Genomic DNA, 23,677 nt, shown 5'->3' with positions numbered 1-23,677 from the left:
ATGGGATAAATAAGGATTTTTATAAGTTTTGTCAAATAAATAATTAATGAGTTTCACGTGTAAATTTAAAATATAACACAATGGTTCAAATTTAAAAAATTATAAAGATCATTTCAAAAAGCCCCACTAGAAGAAGCTATTTCTATGTAAATTTCTTAACAAAAATGGCTAGACCTTTTCAAGATTATTAAAAGTGAAGATGATTGATAATTAGGTGATCAACTATTATTAGGTTAAAAGTGTAAGATAGAACGGTCCAACTTATTTAAGTTCTAATCGCTAGCCTAGCATTATGTATATAACTATGTTTTGGTCAATAAGAGGGCTAAATATATATATGTGGCCACTCTCGATTTTTCTTTCAGTTAACCTAGCTTGGTGTTCATCTTTTGCCGGATTCCATAGGTGTGGGAAATGTTATGTGCTTTTGTCTCTCATTTGACTAGTGCCCCAAGAAATAAAATAGTATCCTATTAATCTTACGACTAAATGCTTAATTTAGGACTAAAACTTTTAGGTTTTTATCAATTTAAGATCAAATGTTTTAATTGTAACAATTAAGGGCCAAATGTTTTTTGTTCTTTACAATTAAGGGCTATCAGAGAGGTGTTTGGCATGTGGAGGACACAAGCATGGCATGGACGTTGACTTGAATTTTTGCCTTTGACATAATAGGTGAATTGGATTTTAGGCAATTGACGTCGTTTTATCTAGGCAAAAATGACTCTGTTTCCCCCCTATTTAATTACTCGCATCAGTTAAAATTTGCCACCATTTTAGTTTTCCCACCATTGACCTAAATTACCCACACTCTATCTCTACTCCTCTTCGATCCACTTCTTTTCTCCAATCGTTTTCCCTCTCCACTGCCTCACCATCCAATTGGGTATCTATCGCTGCCAACTTATCAAGCATTGCCTATTTGTGGGTTCCCATCACCATTTGCTAAACCAAAAAGAGTTAGGTTTGCCTTGCATTTTCATCTTGTCAAAAAATTCAAACAACAAAACCCACTCAATTATTTGTCAATTTACCTTTTTACGCAATTACAAACTTGTTGCTGTGAGTGAAAACTTTGCTTTGAACTTATTCAAACACTTTGCTATCTTTAGGAATGAGAATGCTCTGCTCGAATGCTCTACTCTCAGTAGAAGATGGCATGTAATATCCCTAGCTTTTAAGTAATTCAAAAATTAAAAAGAGATGAAACATCTTATCATGTAAGGCACAAAAGGGTAGTTTTGTTACAAAATATTTTCTGTCAAGTCAAAACAGTTCAAATTATGACATGCTGTGTAACAACTTTAAGCAATTCAAAAATTAAAAAGAGATGAAACATCTTGTCATGTAAGGCACAAAAGGGTAGTTTTGTTACAAAATATTTTCTGTCAAGTCAAAACAGTTCAAATTATGACATGCTGTGTAACAACTTTTTTATCATGGTATGTAACAACTATTTTTTTCAACATGGCATGTAACAATTAAATCTCCAACATGGCGTGTAACAACTAACAATTACATTTTTCAATATGATGTATAACAAATAAATTTTCAACATGGCGTGTGATACATATTTTAACATAACGTGTAACAACTACATTTTTCAATATAACATGTAACAACTAAATTTTCAACATGGAGTGTAACAACTAAATCTTGAACATAGCATGTAACAACTACATTTACAACATAGTGTGTAAAAAATATTTCCAATATAGCGTGTAACAACTAAATTTTAGAACATGGTATATAACACTACATTTTTCAACATGGCATTAACAACATTTTTTCCACAACAAGTAACAATAACATTTCTCAACTTGACGTGTAACAAATATTTAGAAAATGGCGTGTGATAACATCATTTTTTTGACATGTTGTAGAACAACCTTTTCGACCATGGCATTTAAGGACACATTATACAGGCTTGGCCTCTTACATATTTCCATATTTTAAGGAAAATTTCACAGATACCCAAAAATCATAAAAATCCTAGTATATCAATACTTTGTTCAAATCATTAGTAACACTTCATACAAATCATTAATAAGTTAACTTATAATGGAAATGGTTAACACTTTATATACAAATCATCCACTCGATCGATAGATTTAACTGTAAAGTGATGTGCTTAATTGAATTTTTGGCTCAATGGAGAGGTAGCCCAAGGCCTACAAGGCATGAAAACTTTGAAGCCCTATTCATGTCACTCATGGAAATAACATTGGAACATGTCTCTAATGAACTCAATTAGAATGGTGATTGGCATTTGTCTTGCATGCTTCAGACACGAGTTAATACATTTCGCAATGTTCAATGTCATGAGTTGGATCACCTTACTAGTGACCAGGCACATACCCATCTTTGAGGATCGAAAAGGTGGATAGGAGAGGAGATAAAGCAAAACAGGTGACATTGGGAGAAAATTAGGCATAGGATTTAGATCAAAATAATGTTGTTTGGATAACATGCCAAGTCAGCTACCATGTCATCAACTGACGCAATTTTTTATCACATGTGATATATACTCCATTCACCTGTCAACTTAGCCCTTAATTGTAAGGAATCAAAACGTTGGACCCTTGATTATTACAATTGAAACGTTTGAACCTTAATTAAAAAAGTGCCTAAATGTTTTACCCTAATTTGAGCATTTAGCCTAATCTTAATTATTTCTTTACATATTGTTGATTTACTTATTAAGTTTTATGATTCATTTATTTATCTTTTTATTTTAATTTTAATGAAAAATTTCACAAATGTTTAGATAACTCCACCTAACAAAAGATAATAATCACCTCTTTTTGACATATTTGCCTCCCATTTATAAGAGAATTGGATTTCATGATCAAAATGAAATGATAACAAAGCGAGTTTGATTTATTTATTTATATAAATATCAAAATCACCTCTTTTTCTTTCCCTTTTCCTTTGTATATATAAACATTATATGTATAAAAGTTTCATTTAGGTGGTATTTTTACTACTTTCTTTTTTACTTTGGAAGAAAAAAACAAAGTGAGTTTATATAAAAAGCAAATGATATTTTTGAAGGATTAGAGTAAACTATGTAATTGTGATAGATAAGAAAGGTTTTATATTTTGAACCTTTGTCTTTTTATAATCAATTATAAATTTAATTTTCACCTTGAGCTTTTGTTTTATGACAACTTTTCAAGAAGCAAAAAGTAAAAATATCAAACAAAAAAAGGTAAATAAATGAGTATATAAAGTAAGCATAAAATTTTGATTTGAATTGTTAGATTTTTTCATATAATTAAAGTGTGGACTTACATTATTTATTTTTATATTTTATCAAAATCAGACTAATTTAATTTGATCTAGAAAATGAGACAATAGTATAATTCATAATAAGATATAATAAAGTGGGGTAGGCTCAAATAGTCTATGTGGGCTAAGGTATGTAGGCCTATGTAGGAAATTCTCAATCTGATAATGGGTAGAGCCAAGGATTCATTATATAAAAGAATCACCCATTAGAAAGTTATTGCGAAGGAAAGGAAGATCCTAGTGCGCTAAATTCCAGCTATTAGTCTAGTGATTGTATTATTTTCGCTACCAAAATCATTTATCAAAATTAAGCACACTTGTATATTCTAAATATCTAATATGGTATATCATGAATAAGTTTAATTCATCATACATAAAGCTTTCAATTGGTATAAGAGCAACAATAGTTTATGAGTTTTATCTTGGAGAAGGTGATTATAATATTAGAAACATAGTTGGTATAGTAACTTTTTCAAAAGTTGTCTCTAGTCCTCAATCATATTTGTGGTGGGCTGCAATGAGCGATGATATGCAATCTGTATCACAAAATTATGTATGGGAACTTGTTGAGTTATCTAAAAGTTACAAACCTATTAATTGTAAATAAGTGTACAAGACCAAGAAAGATTTCAAAAGGAAGACTAAGAGGTTTAAAGCCAAATTGGTTGTCGATTGTTTTACACAAAATGGAGGCATTGATTACAATGGTACCTTTTTTATTGTATCCTTCAAAGATGCTTTTACATTAATTATGTCAATAGAATCTCATTATAGGTTAGAATTTAAATAGATATTAAAATTGTCATCCTGAATGAGAATTTTGTTGAAGAAGTGTATATGTTGTAGCCTAAAGGATTTAAGGAGGATAGTAAAAATCAACTTGTATATAGACTCAAAAAGTCTATTATGAGTTCAAGCAAACTTTTTGCCAATGATATCTAAAATTTGATAAAGTGATCACCTATTTTGACTTTATTAAGAAAAAGGTAGATCAATACATATATCTCAAGATCAATGGGGCAAGTTCGCTTTTTTTTTTTGTATGTTGATGAGATCTTGCATGCTAGTAGATTTGGGCATATTACAAGAGACTAAAAATTCATTATCTAGGTAGTTAAGAAAAATCTTGAGGAAGTATCCTATGTCCTAAGGATTGAAATTCATAGAGATAGATCTCATCACTTGTTGCAACTTTCTCGGCGTGCATACATTAATTGTGTGTTAAGTAGATTTATTTTATACTCATTTGCAAAGATGGAAATGTGTCATTTATCAAAAGTGATAAATTGAACTTGACCCAATGTCCTTAAAATCATATTGAGAGGGAATCTATGAAAGTGATGCCATATGCTAGTGTAGTACGAAGCCTAATGTATGCTCAGGTATGCACGAGGCTTGATATTGCATTTTTAGTGAGCATTTAGGAAGATATTTATCTAATTTTGGTAAAGATGATTATTAGGAAGCTTGAAAAGGATGATGAGATATTGGAAGAGAATTAGGACTATATTCAAGTTTATTAAAAGGTTATAGACCTTAAACTCGTAAGTTATACAAATTTTAATTTTACCATTTGTTTAGATGATAGGAGATGATACGAGGTCCACATTAATTAGGATACATTTTATGATAACAAGTGGTACAATATCTTGCAAATTTGTAAAGCACAAACTTGTGACTTCATCCACTATGCAAGCAAAATTTTTAACATGCTATGGTGTAACTACACAAGCTGTCTAGTTGAAATATCTCATTAAGAGAGTTGGTAGTTGACTCTATTTCTAGGCTCATGTAGTTGTATTGTGATAATATTGCAACAATTTTCACTAATGACAATAAAAGTATCACAAAAAGCTAGACATACGAAGATAAAATATTTGATAGATAAAGAACTTGTAAAAAATGGTAACAATTTAGTAGACCTTATTGGGACTAATGGCCTGATAGTTAATTCTTTAACCAAGGGACTATACTCTATCACTTTCAAGAAGTGTTTATGATATGGGTGTTGCACAGTCTTTTTGTATATTTGGTTAATGAGATTTGACATTTTTCTATTTTATTTTTGAATTGTTTAGAACACACCTTAGATGATGTATTTGGGTTCATTATTAATAATAATTATTCTGTGATATTCAATCATAAAGTGTTATATATTTTTTTGTATATGTGAAGACATAAGACATGGGTTAGTCTTGAGCATAGGCTAGGACATAAATTGATAGTCTTAAAGTACATCTTGAGGTATGTAATTTAGGTAGACATACAAGTCTATTGAATAAACCACAAATGTTTCTCTTGCAAGTTTAAGCTATATAAAGTAGAGAATAAAGTGATTGATGGATGAATACAGCATGTGAAATAGATCATCAAGGAAGTGTTGTTATTCATACTACACTATCAAATTGAATTCATATCGGCAGTATAACGTTATATATGTAATTATAGTTAGTGTTGTATCTTTATAAGATGTAGTTACTATTGTTCAACAATATCATAAATTCTATTGGACAAAATCATATTAGAAGTAGTCTCATTACTAGTTTGTATTTTTATTTGACTCATAAAGTTTTCAGTTGTCTTGTGAGTTGTTTTTAAGAATTTTTTTTAATTTGAATTTAAATAATGTACTCCAAGTAGGAGATTGCTAGATTTTTCGTATAATTAAAGTATAAACTTACATTATTTATTTTGTATTTTTTCGAAATCAAGTTAAGTTAATTTGGTTTGGTAATAAGATAATATTATTATAATTCATAATATGATCTAATAATATAGGCTACGCTCTTATAGTCTACACAGCATAATGTGTATGCCTATATAAAAAGTCTTAAATCCTATAATTCACCTTTACAAAAAGAAGGTTGCATCTCATCTTTTGTCTATCATATTGAAGTTTTCACCTGTTAAATACATTGTAAAAGACGAGAGAAAGAACTTAGTGCATTGAATTTCAACAATTAATTTGATGATTATATTATTTTCATTATCAAAATCATAGATTTTTATGTGGTCTAAATTTCTACTATGATAAAAATCCTAGGATAAGTGTAATTTACCGTACATTAAATTTGTATGGATATCAACAATAATATTCTAATATCAACAACAATATTCCAAGTAATAAAATTGTATGCGAAATTGGAGCATCAATTACTATATAGAAAAACACGCTTACCTTCACCTTGGATTTGTCCCTTTTCATCTTCGCCTAATCATTTTCTTCTCTATTTGTGGGTTGGCAAAGGATTGGAAATATATGCTGCCCATAAGTGACTGGGACGAATTTATTATTCAATGGCATTTTAGGAAATAGCGAAAACAGGATGCTTTTCCATCATTTTCAGTGTCTTGATCTTGGGTTCTCTTTCTATAATTATCTTGTGCTCGCTTGAATGTATATATGCTGCATCATATGCAGATCCCCACCTTCAAATGGATTAACATCTTTTCTTTATTTTTCTTTTAAATTTCAAATTTTAAAAGATTTTGTGTGCATCATGACCCTAAAATATATTCCAACTAGCTGCACAGTTGTTACTCAAAATTTCTAATATCAAATTTTAAACAATTTGTATTGCATCATGGTACCGGTTTTATTTAGTTTTCTAACTTTAAATATATTTTTAAAACATAAAACAAAATATTGAATTTTGAACTATATAATGAGTGGTAGCTTCTCTTATTACATAATATCTCATATCATTTGCCTCTCATAATTCAAACTCAAAATCTCTTAATTGGAAATTCTAGTTCTATCCATTAGGATTTTTTGGAGACTTTCTTTATTATATTAGTTCTTATTTTATGTGAAATTCGCAGCTGAACTAAATTACATGTCAAGTATTATATATAGATATTGATATAAAAATCGAAACTATATCCTAATTAAACCCGATACTTTTTCTATGTAATTATAAGCCTATAATATAAATGGTAAACTATAGAAAAATAACTTGTGGTTTGAAGTAGAATGAATTTGTCCCATCAGATTTAAAATTTGACACTTTACTATTTTAGGTTTATTTTCATACTTTTCTACTTAATACCGTTAATTTTATTTAAATTTTTTTAAAAAAATTTATTTTATCATTAAATAATAATTTAATAAAGTAATGAAAGTTATATAAAGGTGATTTTAACCTTACAAAGGTTCTGTACCCCTTAACTTAACTTCTATCCGATTAATAATTAATATTGATAAATAAATAAAAGGAAAAGAAAATTAATAAACGTGATAAGACTGTTTTATGGTGAGAAATCTTTCGCCCCTTTTAAACTAAGAGTTGCACAAAGCAATAGAAACATATACACTTTGTCAGATGGATTGACTAAAAATAATAATGTGAAATAACTATAAATAGGAGTAGATAATATTTTTGTCGTATTATTATGGTACTGATATTGACAATTAAAAATATTGACAATCAAAGGGAGAGATGTGTTGAGACTTTAGTGGTCATATCAAATTTAGCACCACTAGAAGAGACGCATAAGAGTCATGAATTGATGCATTGACTTTGATTATTGCTATTGTCACAACCAAAACGATGAACCCACTCATTGACCGTCCGATTCACGGCGATTAACCGGTGTTAGGAATCCAGGTGGCAGACCGCTAGGCGCCGTCGTGAAAACTACTTGCCTCCCCTTGCTTTCCACTCATTCCTGTGCAAATCCTTTTTGACAAATTTTAAATATTAATGTCGGCGTCCAACCATATTGCTCCTTATCTCTCGTTATCATCTCTGTGGCCCGTTAGGCAGATGTCGAGTTCACGGTCACCCATCAGTTATATATTTTTAAATTCCACTCGATTTATATAATTCTAATATTGTTGTATTATTAAAACTCAGATATATGGCTTTACACTGCATCAATTTCTTTCAAAGCTCCAATAGCATCATTCCACATGCCCAACATGACCCATGTAAACTTGTATCATCCAGGCATAATATTTCAGAGTTTATGAATTATTCAGATAAAAATTTAAATATACTTTTATTTTTTATTTATTTAATAAATTTTTATATTTTATTTCGAGTTAAAATAAATTTTTATAATTAATGATAAAAAAATTATAATGGACTAACTATAATTAATTAAAACATCATTTATCATTTCTATGTCATATGATTTTGATGTGACATATTAACATCTTATAATAGATGATAGTATGATATACTAATATGGCATGATGACATGATCACGTTAGTATTATGTGAGTATAAAATAATAAAAAATATATTGATAAATAATAATTAGTCAATTGTTAATCATAATGATATGTTTGGTCCAAAATAAAAATACATAAGCTTGATTGAACATAATAGAAACATAAAGACTTATTTTAATTTTCTTTAATAGTGTAGAGACTTTCTTCTTGTATTTATATTTTACATACGGTAATTCGTTTATTATAAGTATTTGATGAACTTCATCTATCTCCAAAATGAAATTTCAAATTCTAACTATTTAAACAATTATGTTTTTGGGGTATTTTTATATTCTTGTATGAACAATGATGTATTTAGCTTAATTGAACGGATTATATATAAAGAGATGAGCAACTTGGTGGAGTTGAACGTTAACGTGACCGCATCATAATTTTTTATATTTTTCTTTGAATTATTGTTGGATAAGCATCTTTGCATGAAGCTGACTTGAGAGGGGCACTTGTGTCCTTTTATGATCATGAATGAATCTTATGTTGCTTTCGATGAATTAGTAGTATTAATTAGAAAAGATATTTTACAATGAAAGTAAAGATATAGCACCTAGGAAATCTTAAGTCTTTAAAAAATGTTTTCATTACTTTACAAGTTATTTGGTATGAAAGCACAAAGTCTCTTCAAGGCTTCAACGCCAGCTACACGTTATAAATATTTCCTCATACGAGCAAATCACATATATAAATCCAATTTTGCAGGTACTTTGATAATAAATTAATATACTTGTACACAAAGATGCAAGTATAGTTAATATATAGTTTTTCTTATTCCCTTTTACAAATACATATAGGTGACAACGATGATATACTTGGTAGGTAATTAATTATAAGGATTACTAAGTCTTGGGATATATATGCAAATAAAGGTATCCCTTCTCCTATCTTATGGATTTCCAGTCCCCTCAATATTCATTCTAACCTAGGATATCCAAAATCAAACAATGGATATAATATTGTTCCAAAAGCTTCTTGTTCTCTTGTGAAGTTGAAATTCGAGTGGGAAACGCATGATGAAGTGAGAAAAGCCACAGCGCACAAAAGAGAAAAAGCAACGCATGCTAGATTTGCATGCTGTAGAAGCTGAGTCAATCCGGTAAATTGCATGTAACTAATAGGAAAGGATTAGGTTATCAGCTGTCAATTTTGGAAAATAAATATAAAAGAAAGCAAAAGGCTAGGGGGTTAGGTACTTAGGTTACATTGAAATTCATGAAAAGTGGGTGATGGCATCCAGTCCATGTCGTGGAGTCGTCGTTACTCCCAAGAGCAGACAAAATTCGTGGGCATCGCCCATTTGTCACATAGAAAAAGTAACATGGTGCAAAATCTGCTCCAAATTTAGCAAATTTTCGAACCAGTGGTGCAATGATGTTGCCAAACGTATCCTAAGCTCAAAGCACACGGATCCTTCAATTTCTAGATAAGCTTGCATTAACAGGATGTTGTGAGGAATATTTCAATTCCGTTACTTTTTGTCTTAAAATTAGTATAATTGAAAATGTAGTGTCAAAATTCAATAAAATTAGACATAATATCTACAAAAAGCCCTCAACTATTTAAAAAATTTTAAATAAACTTTTATACGTTTATTATATTTAATCAAGTCCTTAAACCTTTTTTTAGAGTCAAATAAATATTTATGATTAATAGTTGATTTATTCAAAATGTCACTTATCATTGTATATCAAGTATTATTGATCAGGCATTAACATGACATGTTAATATATCATAATAGATAATGACATGATATATTTATATTACATGATGACATAGTCATATTGTATTTTTCACTATTTATATTAGCACCACGTCATCGCTATATGAACATAAAATGGCAATAGACATTTTGTTTAATTGCATTTAGCCAATCATTAGTTATAAAGGCTTATTTAATTAAAAATAAAGATACAAAGATTGGATTGATCATGATAAAAGGATAAAGACTTATTTAAATTTTCTTAAATAGTTCAATGGAATTTTTTAGCATTATGCCCTTAAAATTAAAGTAAAATGATAAAATTTAATATTGAGTCATAATATAGTGACAAATTAAAGTGTCATTTTGATATGTTTTTCAGTCAATAAATCATCTTTCACAATTTTCTACCGAGATATAGAAATCATTCATTAGTTTGATACACTTGTTGTTCACTTGTTCTTGCCTTCTTTGAAAATGGTTAAGAAACAAGTACATAAAAAAAATTCATGAATAATAATTGCATGATATGAGTAAATAAATTGTGATAGCAAGTACTCTTATATTTACACCCAAATTGCAATATCTAAGAACAACCAAGTAAAATCTTTATTGTATCTAAATTGGAGAGAAAATATTCTAATTTAGAATTTAACTATTGATATATATATATATATATATATATAATATTCACTATGAAAGTTTCATAAGATATGGATAAGGTCAATATATAGTAAGGCTCAGTTCAGAGCATTATGGGGCTGTAATTTATCACCCTTGTTGATTCTACACCACCAATAACGTGGAATCCTAATTAATCATGTACCACTTGGGGTGTGTGGTCACCGGCATTCTTCAAGTCTTAATTACTTCTCATTGGTTAAGGAGTATGTTTAAAGTAATAGAATTAAGGGAAAGTGATAGCCTTAAGGTCACATATTTAGAAGGAAGTCATAAATTTCACATCGATTGTGTATTAGAATGAGATTGGGTATTTAAGTATTTACACCTTTTCAACTTGTAAGGTTCTTTTTGTGAGACAAAACCATAAAGCCTAGTGAAATTAAAGCGAACAATACCTTACAAGTTGGTGTGGACCATGATAGATCGACTATAGGGTACTAGCTAGCGATCTGTCATTGAGGATAATGAATCCCAATTGGAGTGGGGGATGTCATAGTCTCAAAGGAGAGTCATTAATTTCAAATCCAGTATGTATTAGAGTGAAATTGAGTATTTAAGTGTTCACATCATTTTTAACTTATGAAACTTCATTAATGAGACAAAATCGTGAAAGAGATTAAATAGTGAAATCCAATTATATCAGAGTGGACAATACCTTACAGGTTAGTATAAACTATGAATATTAAGCATGTGATACAATATTTAAATTTTAACTGCATAAATTGTACCAAGTTTGATGTTAAGTTATATGTATGTGTGCGAGTGAAACATAAACAAGAATAGATATGCAAACATACACAACATATGTAAGTGTAATTTATACTATTATTTTCATATCAACTTATATTTATGTATATTTATTTCAATATTGCCTATCAAATTGTATATGCTTTACTAAATTATATACATGCCAATTGATGATCTAGCATCAATGAGATTTTGGAAAAAGAGTGGCGTTAATGTGATTATCACCTTGCTGTTTAATACGATATATTAAGCTCAAGTGATGGAGAAAATCATCACTTAAGATCACAAATAGGATGACCTCATAACTAAGAGCTCTAATTTGAAGAAGTATTTGCAGTGCACAACTAAAATTATTGCCACCTTTCCTTGTTGAGAAAGAAGAAGAAAGATTACTTTGTTAAAAGAGGAAATTACCCTTTTTAGTTGCTTAGCGTTTTAAGATTTTTTTTATTTTGTCATCTAATTTTGGAAAGTAAAATTTTTGTCCCTCATATTTATAATTGTTATTATTTTAGTCATTCACTATTAAAATATAACAAATACCTATTTTGCATTTCATGTCAATTGTTCTGTCACATAATTATGTTTTTGTGACAATAATATTAATAAAAAAACTCTTTTTTAAAATAAAATTACTAAGCGGATGTAATCACGTGAAAGAGCGGATGAAAAATCCGTTAGTGACAAAACAAATGTTTATAAACCTTAATGATCAATACATTAATTTTTAGATTGAATGATTAAAACAAAAAATTACACAAAATTAGGTGACCCAAAAAGTAATTGACTCTTTATAAAATAACGAAAAGTAATTAACTATTTTAACTATTACTTAATAAACCACATTTATCTAACCATTTGAGAAAAGACAAAGTTTCAAATTTTAGTCTTTGGCCGCCATATCAGGACTAAAATTACGGGCAACGCATGTTAAACAGTTGGAAAAGATTGAGACCGAATATAATGGTAGGAGAAGTAACTAACTTTTATGAGGAAAAAATTATCATTTTGGACAAAATAATACTTATCGAGCGTTAAGCTTGAAAATGGCAAAATCGTAGTAATAAGGCAAATGGCTAGCATCGGGAGCATTATCATTTGTACAAATAAGTATAATAAGATGTCAATCCGATACAAGCTTGTTTGTTGTGATATTTGAATATTTAATTTATTGATTAGTATTTGATTTTAAAAATAAAATTTAATTTTTTTTTCAAATTCAAAAAAAAAAAAAAAGAAGAAGAAAAAACTTGCCTGCCTTTGCTGTCATCGACCACTTCCATCCTTTGCCCGTTGGTGCAGGGATTTCAGACACCAAAAGACACTAGTATATTAAATATGAGAGGGCCATCCCATTTAAAAGTGGCCAAATCAAACACCCTTTTTATCTCTTGAATTTAATACTATGGATTGTATGATTTGTTTCTCTTATTTAATTTGTGTGCGGTGGGATAGAAGCACATGATACAACTTCTGCAAAGTGTGCCTTCTCCTTCTCTACCTGCTTTGTCGCAACAAGAAGAGAATCGTGGATTTGTGGTTGAAGGAGTCCCTTTTTGGAGCACAAATATTTAAATACCAAGTATTCTTTTTCTCATATCTTATCATTAAAGTTGACTCGCCTCTTTTTCAAATTAATTGGTAAAATAATTATATAAATTATTTAGTTAAGATCATAATACAACTTTATCATCTAATTAGATTACAATATTTAATTAGAGTTAAATTATGAATAGGATATACCTCATTCATCTATGTAGTAACACACAATTTTCATAATACAAGATTTATGTACCAAAACTAAGATGATTATATTTTAATTTTCGTCTAAACTTACAGTGAAGTTTTAAACTATTTATAAAAATTAATAATAATTTTGTATCCAAACTTGGGTTGGGTGGAGTGAAGTGGATTACCCCCTAACCTTTGTGGACAACGGAAAAACTGACGAATAACAAAATATGGTACTTTTACAGTTTTACCTTGGACCTTTCTACCGAGTCGTAAGTGGTACAAACAAGAGCTATCCAACCATGAAAGGCAGTGTCAGACCAAGGTTTATAGGACCACTTTTGATACATATATACGGTACTTTGCACCTCTTCCTTCGTGTTAGCAAAAATAAAACAGATAAAAAAGTAACTGCCTGGAAAAAGATATGTCATACTACTTAAATAATTTTTTAATTTATATTTGAATATTTAATTTATTAATTAGTACATTATTTTTTATTTAAAAAATAAAATTCGATTTTTTCTTTTCCAAATTTGGAGTTGCCTTGTAAACTATGTTAATTAATAGAGTATTTGTTGTTTTGTCAAAAAATTTCATATATAAACTTATACAAAAAGTTGAGAGTGATTACTTTTATTTCTTTTTTCAAACATCTAAAACTTTACTTAATATGATTTATACGACAATAGATAACAGTATAAATATATGATTTTAAAATTGAAAATTCATGTTGTATCCCCTCAAGAATAAAATGATACTAATTATCGCGTGCAAAACAAGGATGAAACTTGAAAGGGTGGTTTTGATTTAGCAGGTTAAATTATTTTTAAAATTTATTTGAATTAATTGAATTGAGGGAAATTTTAATAAAAGTTTTCCTTTTAAAGACAATGTCTAGAAAACCGAACAAGATTTAAATCACAAAAAGTATATTTTAATTGTTGAGGAAAATGGTTGTATAGATTAGTGTTATGTAGACATTAATATCATATTTGTATAACTATATATTAAAATTGTCCCTAAATAGATATTTTGACTGCACCTGTCTGAGTAGGTAAAAGTTATTATTATTTTTTCAAATTTTTTATTTTTAAACTTGTATTTTTTCTATTTTTTCAGTTTATTTATATTTATTGGTTGAGTGATTGGTGATGACATTTTTTTTTATATAATTCGAAAAAAGAGATTTGAATTTTATTTTTTTAAATAAGAAGATAATACATCAATTAATGAATCACATACTTGAGTGTAATTCAGGATGACAGTTGTCACTTTTAATTTTTAATTTTTAAATATATAAAACTTGATACATATATAATAATTTTTTTATAATTATTTTTTACATAAAATTTTAAATTTGTTACTGTTTATGTGACTGACTCTGTATTAATATTAATTTTAATGTTTACTATCACAAAAAAAAAGAAAATATCTAAATGGAAGAGGAAAAAAAGGAAAGAAATGATTGGATTAAAAAAGAAAGAAAGAAAAAATATAAAAAAAGGGAGTAACGTGAAGAGAGAGGGTGAAAAAGAAGATGACATGCAGCGGCTTTCGGCCTCTTTCTCTCTCAATTCTCATCCTCAACTGCATCGCCTCCTCATCTCTCATAGCCCATAGAACTCCACACTCAACTATTTCCTTCGCTTTTCTCTCTTATTATAACTATTATTTAGTATTTATATAATTCCTCCCTTTTCTTTCTCTCTCACATTAGAACAACTCCTCCACTCCTCGAATCTCCCTTTCATTACTGCTTCGGGTCCTCAAAATAAAAAATTAAACAAAATCGAATTCCCACAACAAAAAGAGGGAGGACCCATTTAATACAACAAAAAAAAATTATATATATATTTTTTTGTTTTTGCATATTATGTAGAGAGGAGAGAAGGAATAGGAATAAGCAAGGCTTTCAACTCTCAACCCCAAGTAAGTCATGGATTCTTTTGTTGTGGCTGAATTTCAAGCCTCCTTTCTTGGTATTTGTTATGCCTTATTCCCATCATCATCATCATCATCATCATCATATTTCTCCCTCTCTCTCTCTCTCTCTCTCTCTCTCTCTCTCTACCCCCTTTTCTTTTTTTTTTTTCTTAAAGGAATTTGTTTGTTTGTTTATTTTGTTAGTATTTTTGTTTCTAATTGGTGGTTTTTTTTAATAGGAAGTTTCTGTCTTTTTTGCTCACAGGCTTCAAAAAGTTGGGGTTTTGATGGTAATGTGGGTGTTGTGTTGAGTGCTCTCCTATTATTCAGCTGTTTTAGCCATGGATTCCTGTTTTGAGGGTAAATTTTTATTTTTCTTCTTTCGTAATGTAATTTCCTTTTCTTTTCAGATTTGTGAGGGATATGTAATCTGGGCATTGAATATTTTGTTTTTGCTTTCGGTTTTGGTTTATTTAAAGTCATAAAGTTTAGATCTTTTAAAGGACTCGCAATTTGCATGATAGTCAAATTGCTTCAGTTTTTCGTCTATTTCTTGGTTTTCTGATTCTTGTGGTTAATCGAGTTATTGGGTGTCTCTGGACATCAGTAAATATGTTTTTTTTTTAAATATATATGATTTCTGTTAAATTATTCTTTCTTTTTCTGGAAATACGTGGAAAGTTGAGACCATCTTGTCTTTTGATTTGTTCAGCATCCTGTATATTGGTTTCTTAGAAATTTATTGTGGTGGGTGAATTTGACTGTTACCTTGCTGTATTTGCTTTCATTATGCATAATGCCAGTGGTGTCTTTTCTCAGCATATTATTATGTGAATGCATTATATAGACGTATGTGAAGCAGAACTAACCTTATAATATATCATGTTTTCATATTTAATGAGCACGCTACCGTCCTAAATAACCCTGTCTGACAACCCTGTTGAAAGTGAAGAGCCAGAGGTTTTCAAAAGTCAAAGGGCATTGTGTTCAATCCCTTACTTGAGGTGGCTATATCAAGATATATTGGATTGTCCTGTAAACAATGCATGGTAGTTGATGTAAGTTGGAATGTCCTTTTTAGTGCAAGTCAACTATTAGTTTGATTAATTAAGTTTATTAGGACATCTAATATTAGGTTAATTCTTGTGAAGCTTCTCGAATGACTGTCATAATTGGTTAGTAACAGTAATTAGCAAACAGCAATCAAGAGTTTTAGGAGGTTCAGTGTTGTTGTTAGTGCTTTTGTTACCTTTTTGGTTGTCATTGTTGCATGTCAAGTGCTTGGCGTGGAAAACATGATTGTTATCTCTGAGGCAGGCAAAGATACAAAGGATTGTTGATTATTGAATTTGTTAGAGGTTTTTACTGTTTTTTCTCATCTTTACATAATGCTCTTTTTTCTTATTTTATATATTTTTTAAAATAATTATATAAATTTCTTGTTTAATATTTCCAACATTTTTGTCATGTTAATACAAGTATTAAGATTTCATGTTCATCTGGGTACCTTCTCTTGCTTCCACTTTGTTAACCTGCAATATTCTGTCCCCTTGGCTGTAGGAGTTGCACTTGATCCATCAAAATGTAGTAAATTAAGTATGGACGAAAAGAGAGAACTTGTTTATGAATTATCAAAGAGGACACATAGGGCCTCTGAAATGCTACAATCTTGGAGCCGTCAGGAGATTTTACAGATCCTATGTGCAGAGATGGGGAAGGAAAGGAAATATACTGGCTTGACTAAGCTGAAAATTATAGAAAACCTTTTGAAAATTGTAGCTGAAAAGAATTCTGGTGAACATGAGGGTGTAACAGATCCGGAATCCCAACCTTCCCCAACAAATGGCCAGAGAACATCCAAAAGGCAGAGGAAAACTGATAATCCTTCCCGACTGCCTGTACCTGTGAATGATCTGGCAATCACTACTGGTGGCAATGACATGAGTAATGCTATTTTTTGCAAAAACTCAGCTTGCAAAGCTACCTTGAGGCAAGAAGATGCATTTTGCAAGAGGTGTTCCTGCTGCATCTGTTATAAGTTTGATGACAACAAGGATCCTAGCCTGTGGTTAATCTGTAGCTCAGAGCCTCCTTTCCTGGGCAATTCTTGTGGCATGTCATGTCATCTTGAATGTGCTTTAAAACATGAGAAGTCTGGTATTGGAAAAGATAGACGACATGCTGGACTTGATGGGAGCTTTTATTGTGTAGCATGTGGGAAAGTAAATGATTTGCTCGGGTAAATTCTCCTAGATATTCTCTATACCCTCTGTCTTTCTCGTTCTCTCTCTCTCTCTCACTGTATATATATATGTATATATATATTTATATTTATATTTATCTGTGTTTCTGTTTTGTGTGTGTGTTTCTTTCTGTGGTATAGTGTTCAGTGAGTTTTTACTTTTTTCTGTTTCACTGTGGTGCTTGCAGATCTTTTGGTCCTGACAGTATGGATATTTATCAATGACCATAATTGCTAATTGATTAACACTTCTTTTTTACTTGTAATTTGTTTAAAGAAGATCCTAAATTTATCTCTTTGATTCTTTCAATTGTTATCCTCATGCTTGTGATTAATAAGCACTTGGAGATGAAAGATGTGCAAATAACTTTTGCTGGTATTAGATAATATGAAACTTTCCTCTGATGATATTCTGCAGCTTGTTTAATCATGTGAGTGAATTCACCTTGCTGTTGCCTATGGATGGTTTTTGTTCTCCATCCAGCTTTTTCCAATTGTTCCTAATTTTATTTGTTGACATTAATTTGAATTGTTTGGCAATTATGTAACAGAATGGTTGAGATACTATTAGCATCAGCCCCTGATGACGGAATTTTTAAGTTGAAGAATTTCTTTAAGGTCTCAATGTGATATTATGAAGGGATTAACTCAGAACTTTTATATTTCAATGGATAACAATAAAGGAAATGTTTCATAATGGAGAGAGGTTGATCTGGCTTGAAGGAGTAGCTGCCATGGCTGAATCTTCTGAATAAAATGGACCAAGATGCTTAAACGATATCTTCACACTTAAATTCCAATGAATGTGGATACCTTGTTACTTGGTTGCAGGAGTGGTGAGAGAATATATTGGAATGTGAAACAACATATTTTAAAAACTTAATTAAGAGTACAAGTATTTGTAAATTGAAGAAAAAGAGTGCCACTTGTTCAAGATATACTAAGGTACTTACTGACTTGAGGAATTTTTGATGTAGATGTATAACTTGTAAAATTTTTGAAAATTAGGAAATTGTTGATAGTATTATAATATTTTATGGATCATATAAGGGATCTAGGGAGCTGGAACGTGGATCCTCATTTTAATTGGGGAGAAATGTATGCCGTCTTATGCTGGTTCTTCTGCATTCTAAACTAATGTTTGGGCAACATGGAATATACCTGCTCTGAGGTATGGAATAAGCCCTCAACAATAATTTCCTGATGTATCATTAATTAAATTTATATATCTTGAGTTTCTATCTCAGTTATACATTTCATGGCGGTTTGTCGATATCGTTTTCATCTGCGATTAGGTTGAATGGATAATCCTGGCTTTTCATGGGGCTTCTATGGTATTTTAGAAGCAATTGCTAATGACTAACCCTTAATCTTCAATCCAATTATCTCTTGCCTTTGTTAGGTGGCTTCTTGTTGTATATCTTACTGTTTTCTCCAAAGAATTTCAGTCTTCGATTTAGCATCTCTAGCTTGACATAGTTGCATAACACCACTAATTCTGCATACCAGCTTTATTATCAAGAAAACTCTGGTTTGTTTTGTGCTACAGACTGGCTCATGCACCATGACATATTAGTGTACTAAAGTTTCATATCACTTCAGTTGTAATATGCCAGTTGAACATATGTTAATTTTCCTTTCCCTTCATTTATATCTGTCCGTCTCTTCTGCTACTTCTTTGAGAATAAGCAATTGAGTTATGGCAGTTGAATTACCTCCAAGCATGAAGATTGGAGTTGTACTTCAAGAATTAGCAGTATGATTATCATTGTAAATCTTTTGGTTTTGTGAATCTAATTTTCAGCTTAATTTTGCTAGATTGGTGCAAGAAAAAGGTTGAATATTTTAACTCTGGTCGGTTGATTTGTTAACGTAAGGATATTTTGTTGTTGCTTTCCTTTCTTTTATCTTCTAGAGCCTAGAGTATTTGTTATCATAGTCATCTTGTGTATACTGGCATTTTGACATGCTTTTTTGTTTTCACTTATGAAGTTGTTTTGTGCATCTTTAACCAATGATTCCTATGGTTACTTTTCTTCTGTGAGTTTAAATGGTGCATTGTAATTTCCAGGGCATATAGGATGTGGAAGTGCCAAAGTTACAGTTTTTTACTTTTAATAATCTTTTTCTTGATCAATGTATTTTCCAAGCACCATCATGTTTAATTTTACAGAGTAGTTACGTGATTACACTGGCCTTTAGTTTTTTTTGAAAGGTTACACTGGCCTTTATAAGACCTCTTGTATGTTTCAGAATTAGTTTTGACTGATTTTTCCTTCAGGAGTTATATACGTCATTACAAATTTAAAGCTGTAAGGTTGTTAGTTTCTCAAAGATCACGATGAAATGCAATTCAGTTGATATTTTTCTTGATTACTTGAATTTGGTTTTTCAAGGAGTATGCTACACCATCATGTCACATTGTAGACCTGATAAGTCCCACTTTAAAGGTTTTACTGGGCATTCATTCTTGCCATTTCTTGCGTAGCTTTATGTTTCTAGGCTGGGATTGTACTCTTATGCTGTACCTTGGCCATGTGATATATGCCTATGCTTTACAGCATGAGCCATAAGTATTACTTCAACTATTTGCTATTTGCTGTAGTAGGATATGAATCAGTTATGTCTCCTTAGAGACAAAGTTGAATGGAACATAAATTGATTGATAGGGAAAAGAAACGTAAAATATGCTCAAGGTATAATGTTAAATTACATGTTTTGTTGTGTTAGTTATTCCATATCAGCAATTGCATGTTTCATGAAGCATCATGTTGCATGTGTTCTGTGATTTCTCTTCTCTTTAATGCAGCACAGGCACACTCACACACAGAGAGGAAAGAACAAAGGAAACTTCTCCCTTTCCTCTATTCATTTAGATTATTTCTAGATACTGAAACCGAAGATATTGTTTTCCTCATGGAATTTTTTGTTCTCGTTGATGTACATATTTGTCACAGTAAAACAGTATACTTCAGTATTTTTGGCTCGGTTTTACTTCACTACTCTGTTGAACGCTTGTGCATGTTTGAAATGTTGGTAATGCATTCTGGAAGCCACTATCGAATTCTCATTCATTGGTTTGGCTCTAAGCTGCAGAGAATGTTAGTTTATGAACCTTCTCTTATCTTCTAGGAAAAACCTAGAATTCACTGTTGATTTCTGCAAAACAGTTGAGGAAATAGAAACTCTGTAATAACTAAATTTGATATTGATACTCTTTTAATGCCCGCTACAACATTATATTAGGAAGAATGCATGTAAATGCAAAATACTAAACGAAAAATATTGATTGTGTTAAATGATATGTTTGCCATTTATTCGATCAAGAATGTCAATGTACAGTCTGATTCGAATCAGTTCCCATATGCATTTAGGTGCTGGAGAAAACAACTGATGGCTGCAAAAGATACGAGGAGGGTGGACATACTTTGTTATCGTGTCTCTCTAGGCCAAAAACTTCTTAATGGGACTGAAAAATACCGAAAGCTTTCTGAGATTGTTGATGAAGCTGTTAAGAAGCTTGAAGCTGAAGTAGGTCCATTAACTGGTTTGCCTGTGAAGATGGGTAGGGGTATTGTCAACAGGCTTTCTTCAGGGCCAGAAGTTCAGAAACTCTGTTCTTCTGCTGTGGAGTCACTAGATAAAATCCTTTTTGATACAATCTCACATTCTTCACCAAATCATTCAGTAGCAGGTAATCTTTAGCTTGTAGGACTCTTAGCATCAAAATTAAATGGGTTTTCTATAGCGTCAGATGAAGTGTTAATCCTGTGTAATCTTTTATTTCAAGTGAATTTTGATGAAATATTTTTTGATCATTTTGTTTATTAACTTGTCTTTCATTTTCAGCTGGTTCAAGTTCAATTCCTCCAGCAATAGTACGCTTTGAAGATGTTCGTCCAACTTCCCTTGTTGTGATTGTGGGTTCTGAAGAACCTTTACCAGGCAGTAGTATTGGTTACACCTTATGGCATCGCAAGGTTCATGATAGGGATTACCCTATTAAATCAACTTGTACTCTGTGTGTGCCAGATAGAAGGTTTGTTGTCACAGGGCTAACTCCAGCTACTGAGTATCATTTCAAAATTGTCTCCTTTAATGGTACAAAAGAGTTTGGTCCATGGGAAGCTCGAATTTCAACAGCCTGTAGTGGGGATGAAGTCCCAAGCTGCCCAGTGATGGAAAGAAGTCAAAGCCCAGTGACTAACTGTAGCAGCCTTTCTAATCCATCTTCGGTGGAGGATGAAACTAATAACATTACTCCATACAGTGATCAGAACGATGACCGAGCAGACAATTATGTTACATATTGCAAGGACACTGATAAAATTGTTTCCACGAATCTCTCTAAAGGTGCTCTCAACTGCACTGTCCTGGGTGAAGATGGAGTTCCAGCAGATGCAGTTTCCCTGTTGGGTGGGGAACGTGCCATGGAGATAGTTCGACCTATGCCTGATTCTGTTGTCCTAAATGTTGAGAAAAAGCACACATCAGAAGACCCAATTACTGAGGAGACAAGCACGGATGATGGCTCTGATGCCCCAGTTCAGACTGGTACTGAGTGTGTGCCATTTCTTGGTTGCTCAGAAGCTGGCTTGCCGATTACTCCCTGCAGGATGGAAATAATTAAAGATGGACCAGGAAGGAGTGGGAGATCTAAGTCCAGCAACAAGGACCTGGAGAATGGTGTTGGGAAAGGAGAAGAACCCCAAGATGGCAGCACCTCAAAGAAGAGAAGTGGGGAGAGGCGGGATGAGGAATGTGTGGAAAATGGTCTCTCAGATACGGATTTTGAGCATTGCGTGAAGGTGATCAGATGGTTAGAGTGTAAGGGACATATTGAGAAAAACTTTAGGCAGAAATTCCTCACCTGGTACAGCTTGCGGGCAACCCCACAGGAGGTAAGGATTGTGAAGGTCTTTGTTGATATCTTCATTACAGATCCAGCATCTCTTGCAGAGCAGCTTGTGGACACATTTTCTGATTGTATCTCAAGCAAAAAATCATCTGTCGTGCCTGCTGGCTTCTGCATGAAGCTTTGGCACTGACATCCATGGGTCCTCCTGAGATCAAGTAGTTTTTGAGTGCAAACCTGCTCAGGGTTTGTGTTAGTATAATTCTTTAGACCCATAACATTCTTCATTTAGACTGTCAACCAACCATGATTTATATTTACGATTAGCTTTTGTCATTCTTATGATTATGTAAGAATGCCAGAATTCTCATCCTTTTATAGAACGGTCCATGGCTTATGGTGTTTCGGTTTCTTTCTCTATAATTTCTTGAGGCATGTCCCAACCAAAATAATACTAGCAATCAAAGAGTCACAGGCAGAGTAGCGGATGCATCCACACAGGATGACAGGCATTAACCCCTTAAATTTCTTCTTTTTTTAAATATATAGTTTCTGGGGTTGGTAGTGCTTACTGCTTAGGACTTGAAATAGGTAAAATCACATTTGCATGCTGGGATTTTGAGTGCCTTTTCTCAGCTTTTATTTGTTGATATTGAAGAAAACGTAGTTGAAACAACCTTATGTACAGTGTACACAGGTACTGTATGGAAAATTGAAGACCGGAAACAATCATGCTGCAAAATATCAAATCCAAATCACAGTGAAGCCTTTCTTTTTGTTTTTTTATTTAGCCAATGTATTAATTATTTTGCACATTTCATCAATAACTCTTACCATCTGTACTAGAACATGATTTTGATGCAACTATGGACATGTGTCACGGGGGTCACAGGGTCATTACCTTCTTCCCCATAAACGCGTTTATGAGGGTGTGTAGTACACTCATTTATAAAGAGTTCAAGGCCTCTTGTTTCTGTCTGATATGAGATAGAGGTATTTTTTTCGTGATATTCTTTTTCACCTAATTTCAACAACGTCCTCGTTGCCGTCGACCATCTTACTTACCGTGGGTCTCTTTGGACCCGGGTGCTTGACGTGAGTCAGACGAGATCCGATTCGTTTTAATATCACTTGTCACGGGATTATTACCCTCTTCTCTATAAACACGCTTACATGAGTATGCAGCACACCACTTATAAAAAGTCCAAGACCTCTCATTTTTATCCGATGTAAGATAGAATCAATTTTCTCGTGATACATGAAAGAGATTATTAC

At 31.5% G+C, this 23,677-nt stretch overlaps 1 protein-coding gene across 3 annotated transcripts; it reads left to right on the top strand.

Moving 5' to 3' along the window:
* Nucleotides 1-14,903: 14,903 nt before the first annotated feature.
* LOC110410448 (VIN3-like protein 2) lies at nucleotides 14,904-22,812 on the top strand. Of its 3 annotated transcripts, none has more exons than XM_021420138.2 (5): nucleotides 14,904-15,311; nucleotides 15,545-15,665; nucleotides 16,866-17,544; nucleotides 20,922-21,241; nucleotides 21,397-22,812. In XM_021420138.2, exons 2-5 carry the CDS (start codon nucleotides 15,647-15,649, stop codon nucleotides 22,593-22,595), a joined length of 2,217 nt encoding a protein of 738 aa, XP_021275813.1. In that variant the 5' UTR covers nucleotides 14,904-15,311; nucleotides 15,545-15,646; the 3' UTR covers nucleotides 22,596-22,812. The 3 variants fall into 3 exon arrangements, with proteins under 3 accessions (XP_021275813.1, XP_021275814.1, XP_021275812.1); XM_021420137.2 differs by having other exon boundaries at nucleotides 14,905-15,311; nucleotides 15,571-15,665; XM_021420139.2 differs by lacking the exon at nucleotides 15,545-15,665.
* The last annotated feature ends 865 nt before the right edge of the window (nucleotides 22,813-23,677 follow it).

The sequence above is a fragment of the Theobroma umbraticum genome, unplaced genomic scaffold (assembly GCF_002168275.2).
Source record: "Theobroma umbraticum cultivar Fairchild unplaced genomic scaffold, ASM216827v3 scaffold_56.0, whole genome shotgun sequence".
In the NCBI taxonomy this organism is placed as follows: domain Eukaryota; kingdom Viridiplantae; phylum Streptophyta; class Magnoliopsida; order Malvales; family Malvaceae; genus Theobroma; species Theobroma umbraticum.
This window is presented reverse-complemented; position numbering and strand designations above follow the sequence as displayed.

Coding starts and splice junctions, on each gene's coding strand:
- LOC110410448 (XM_021420138.2), top strand. Junction 17,545..20,921: donor AAAGTAAATGATTTGCTCGG/GTAAATTCTCCT, acceptor ATATGCATTTAG/GTGCTGGAGAAAACAACTGA. Junction 21,242..21,396: donor ACCAAATCATTCAGTAGCAG/GTAATCTTTAGC, acceptor TTTCATTTTCAG/CTGGTTCAAGTTCAATTCCT.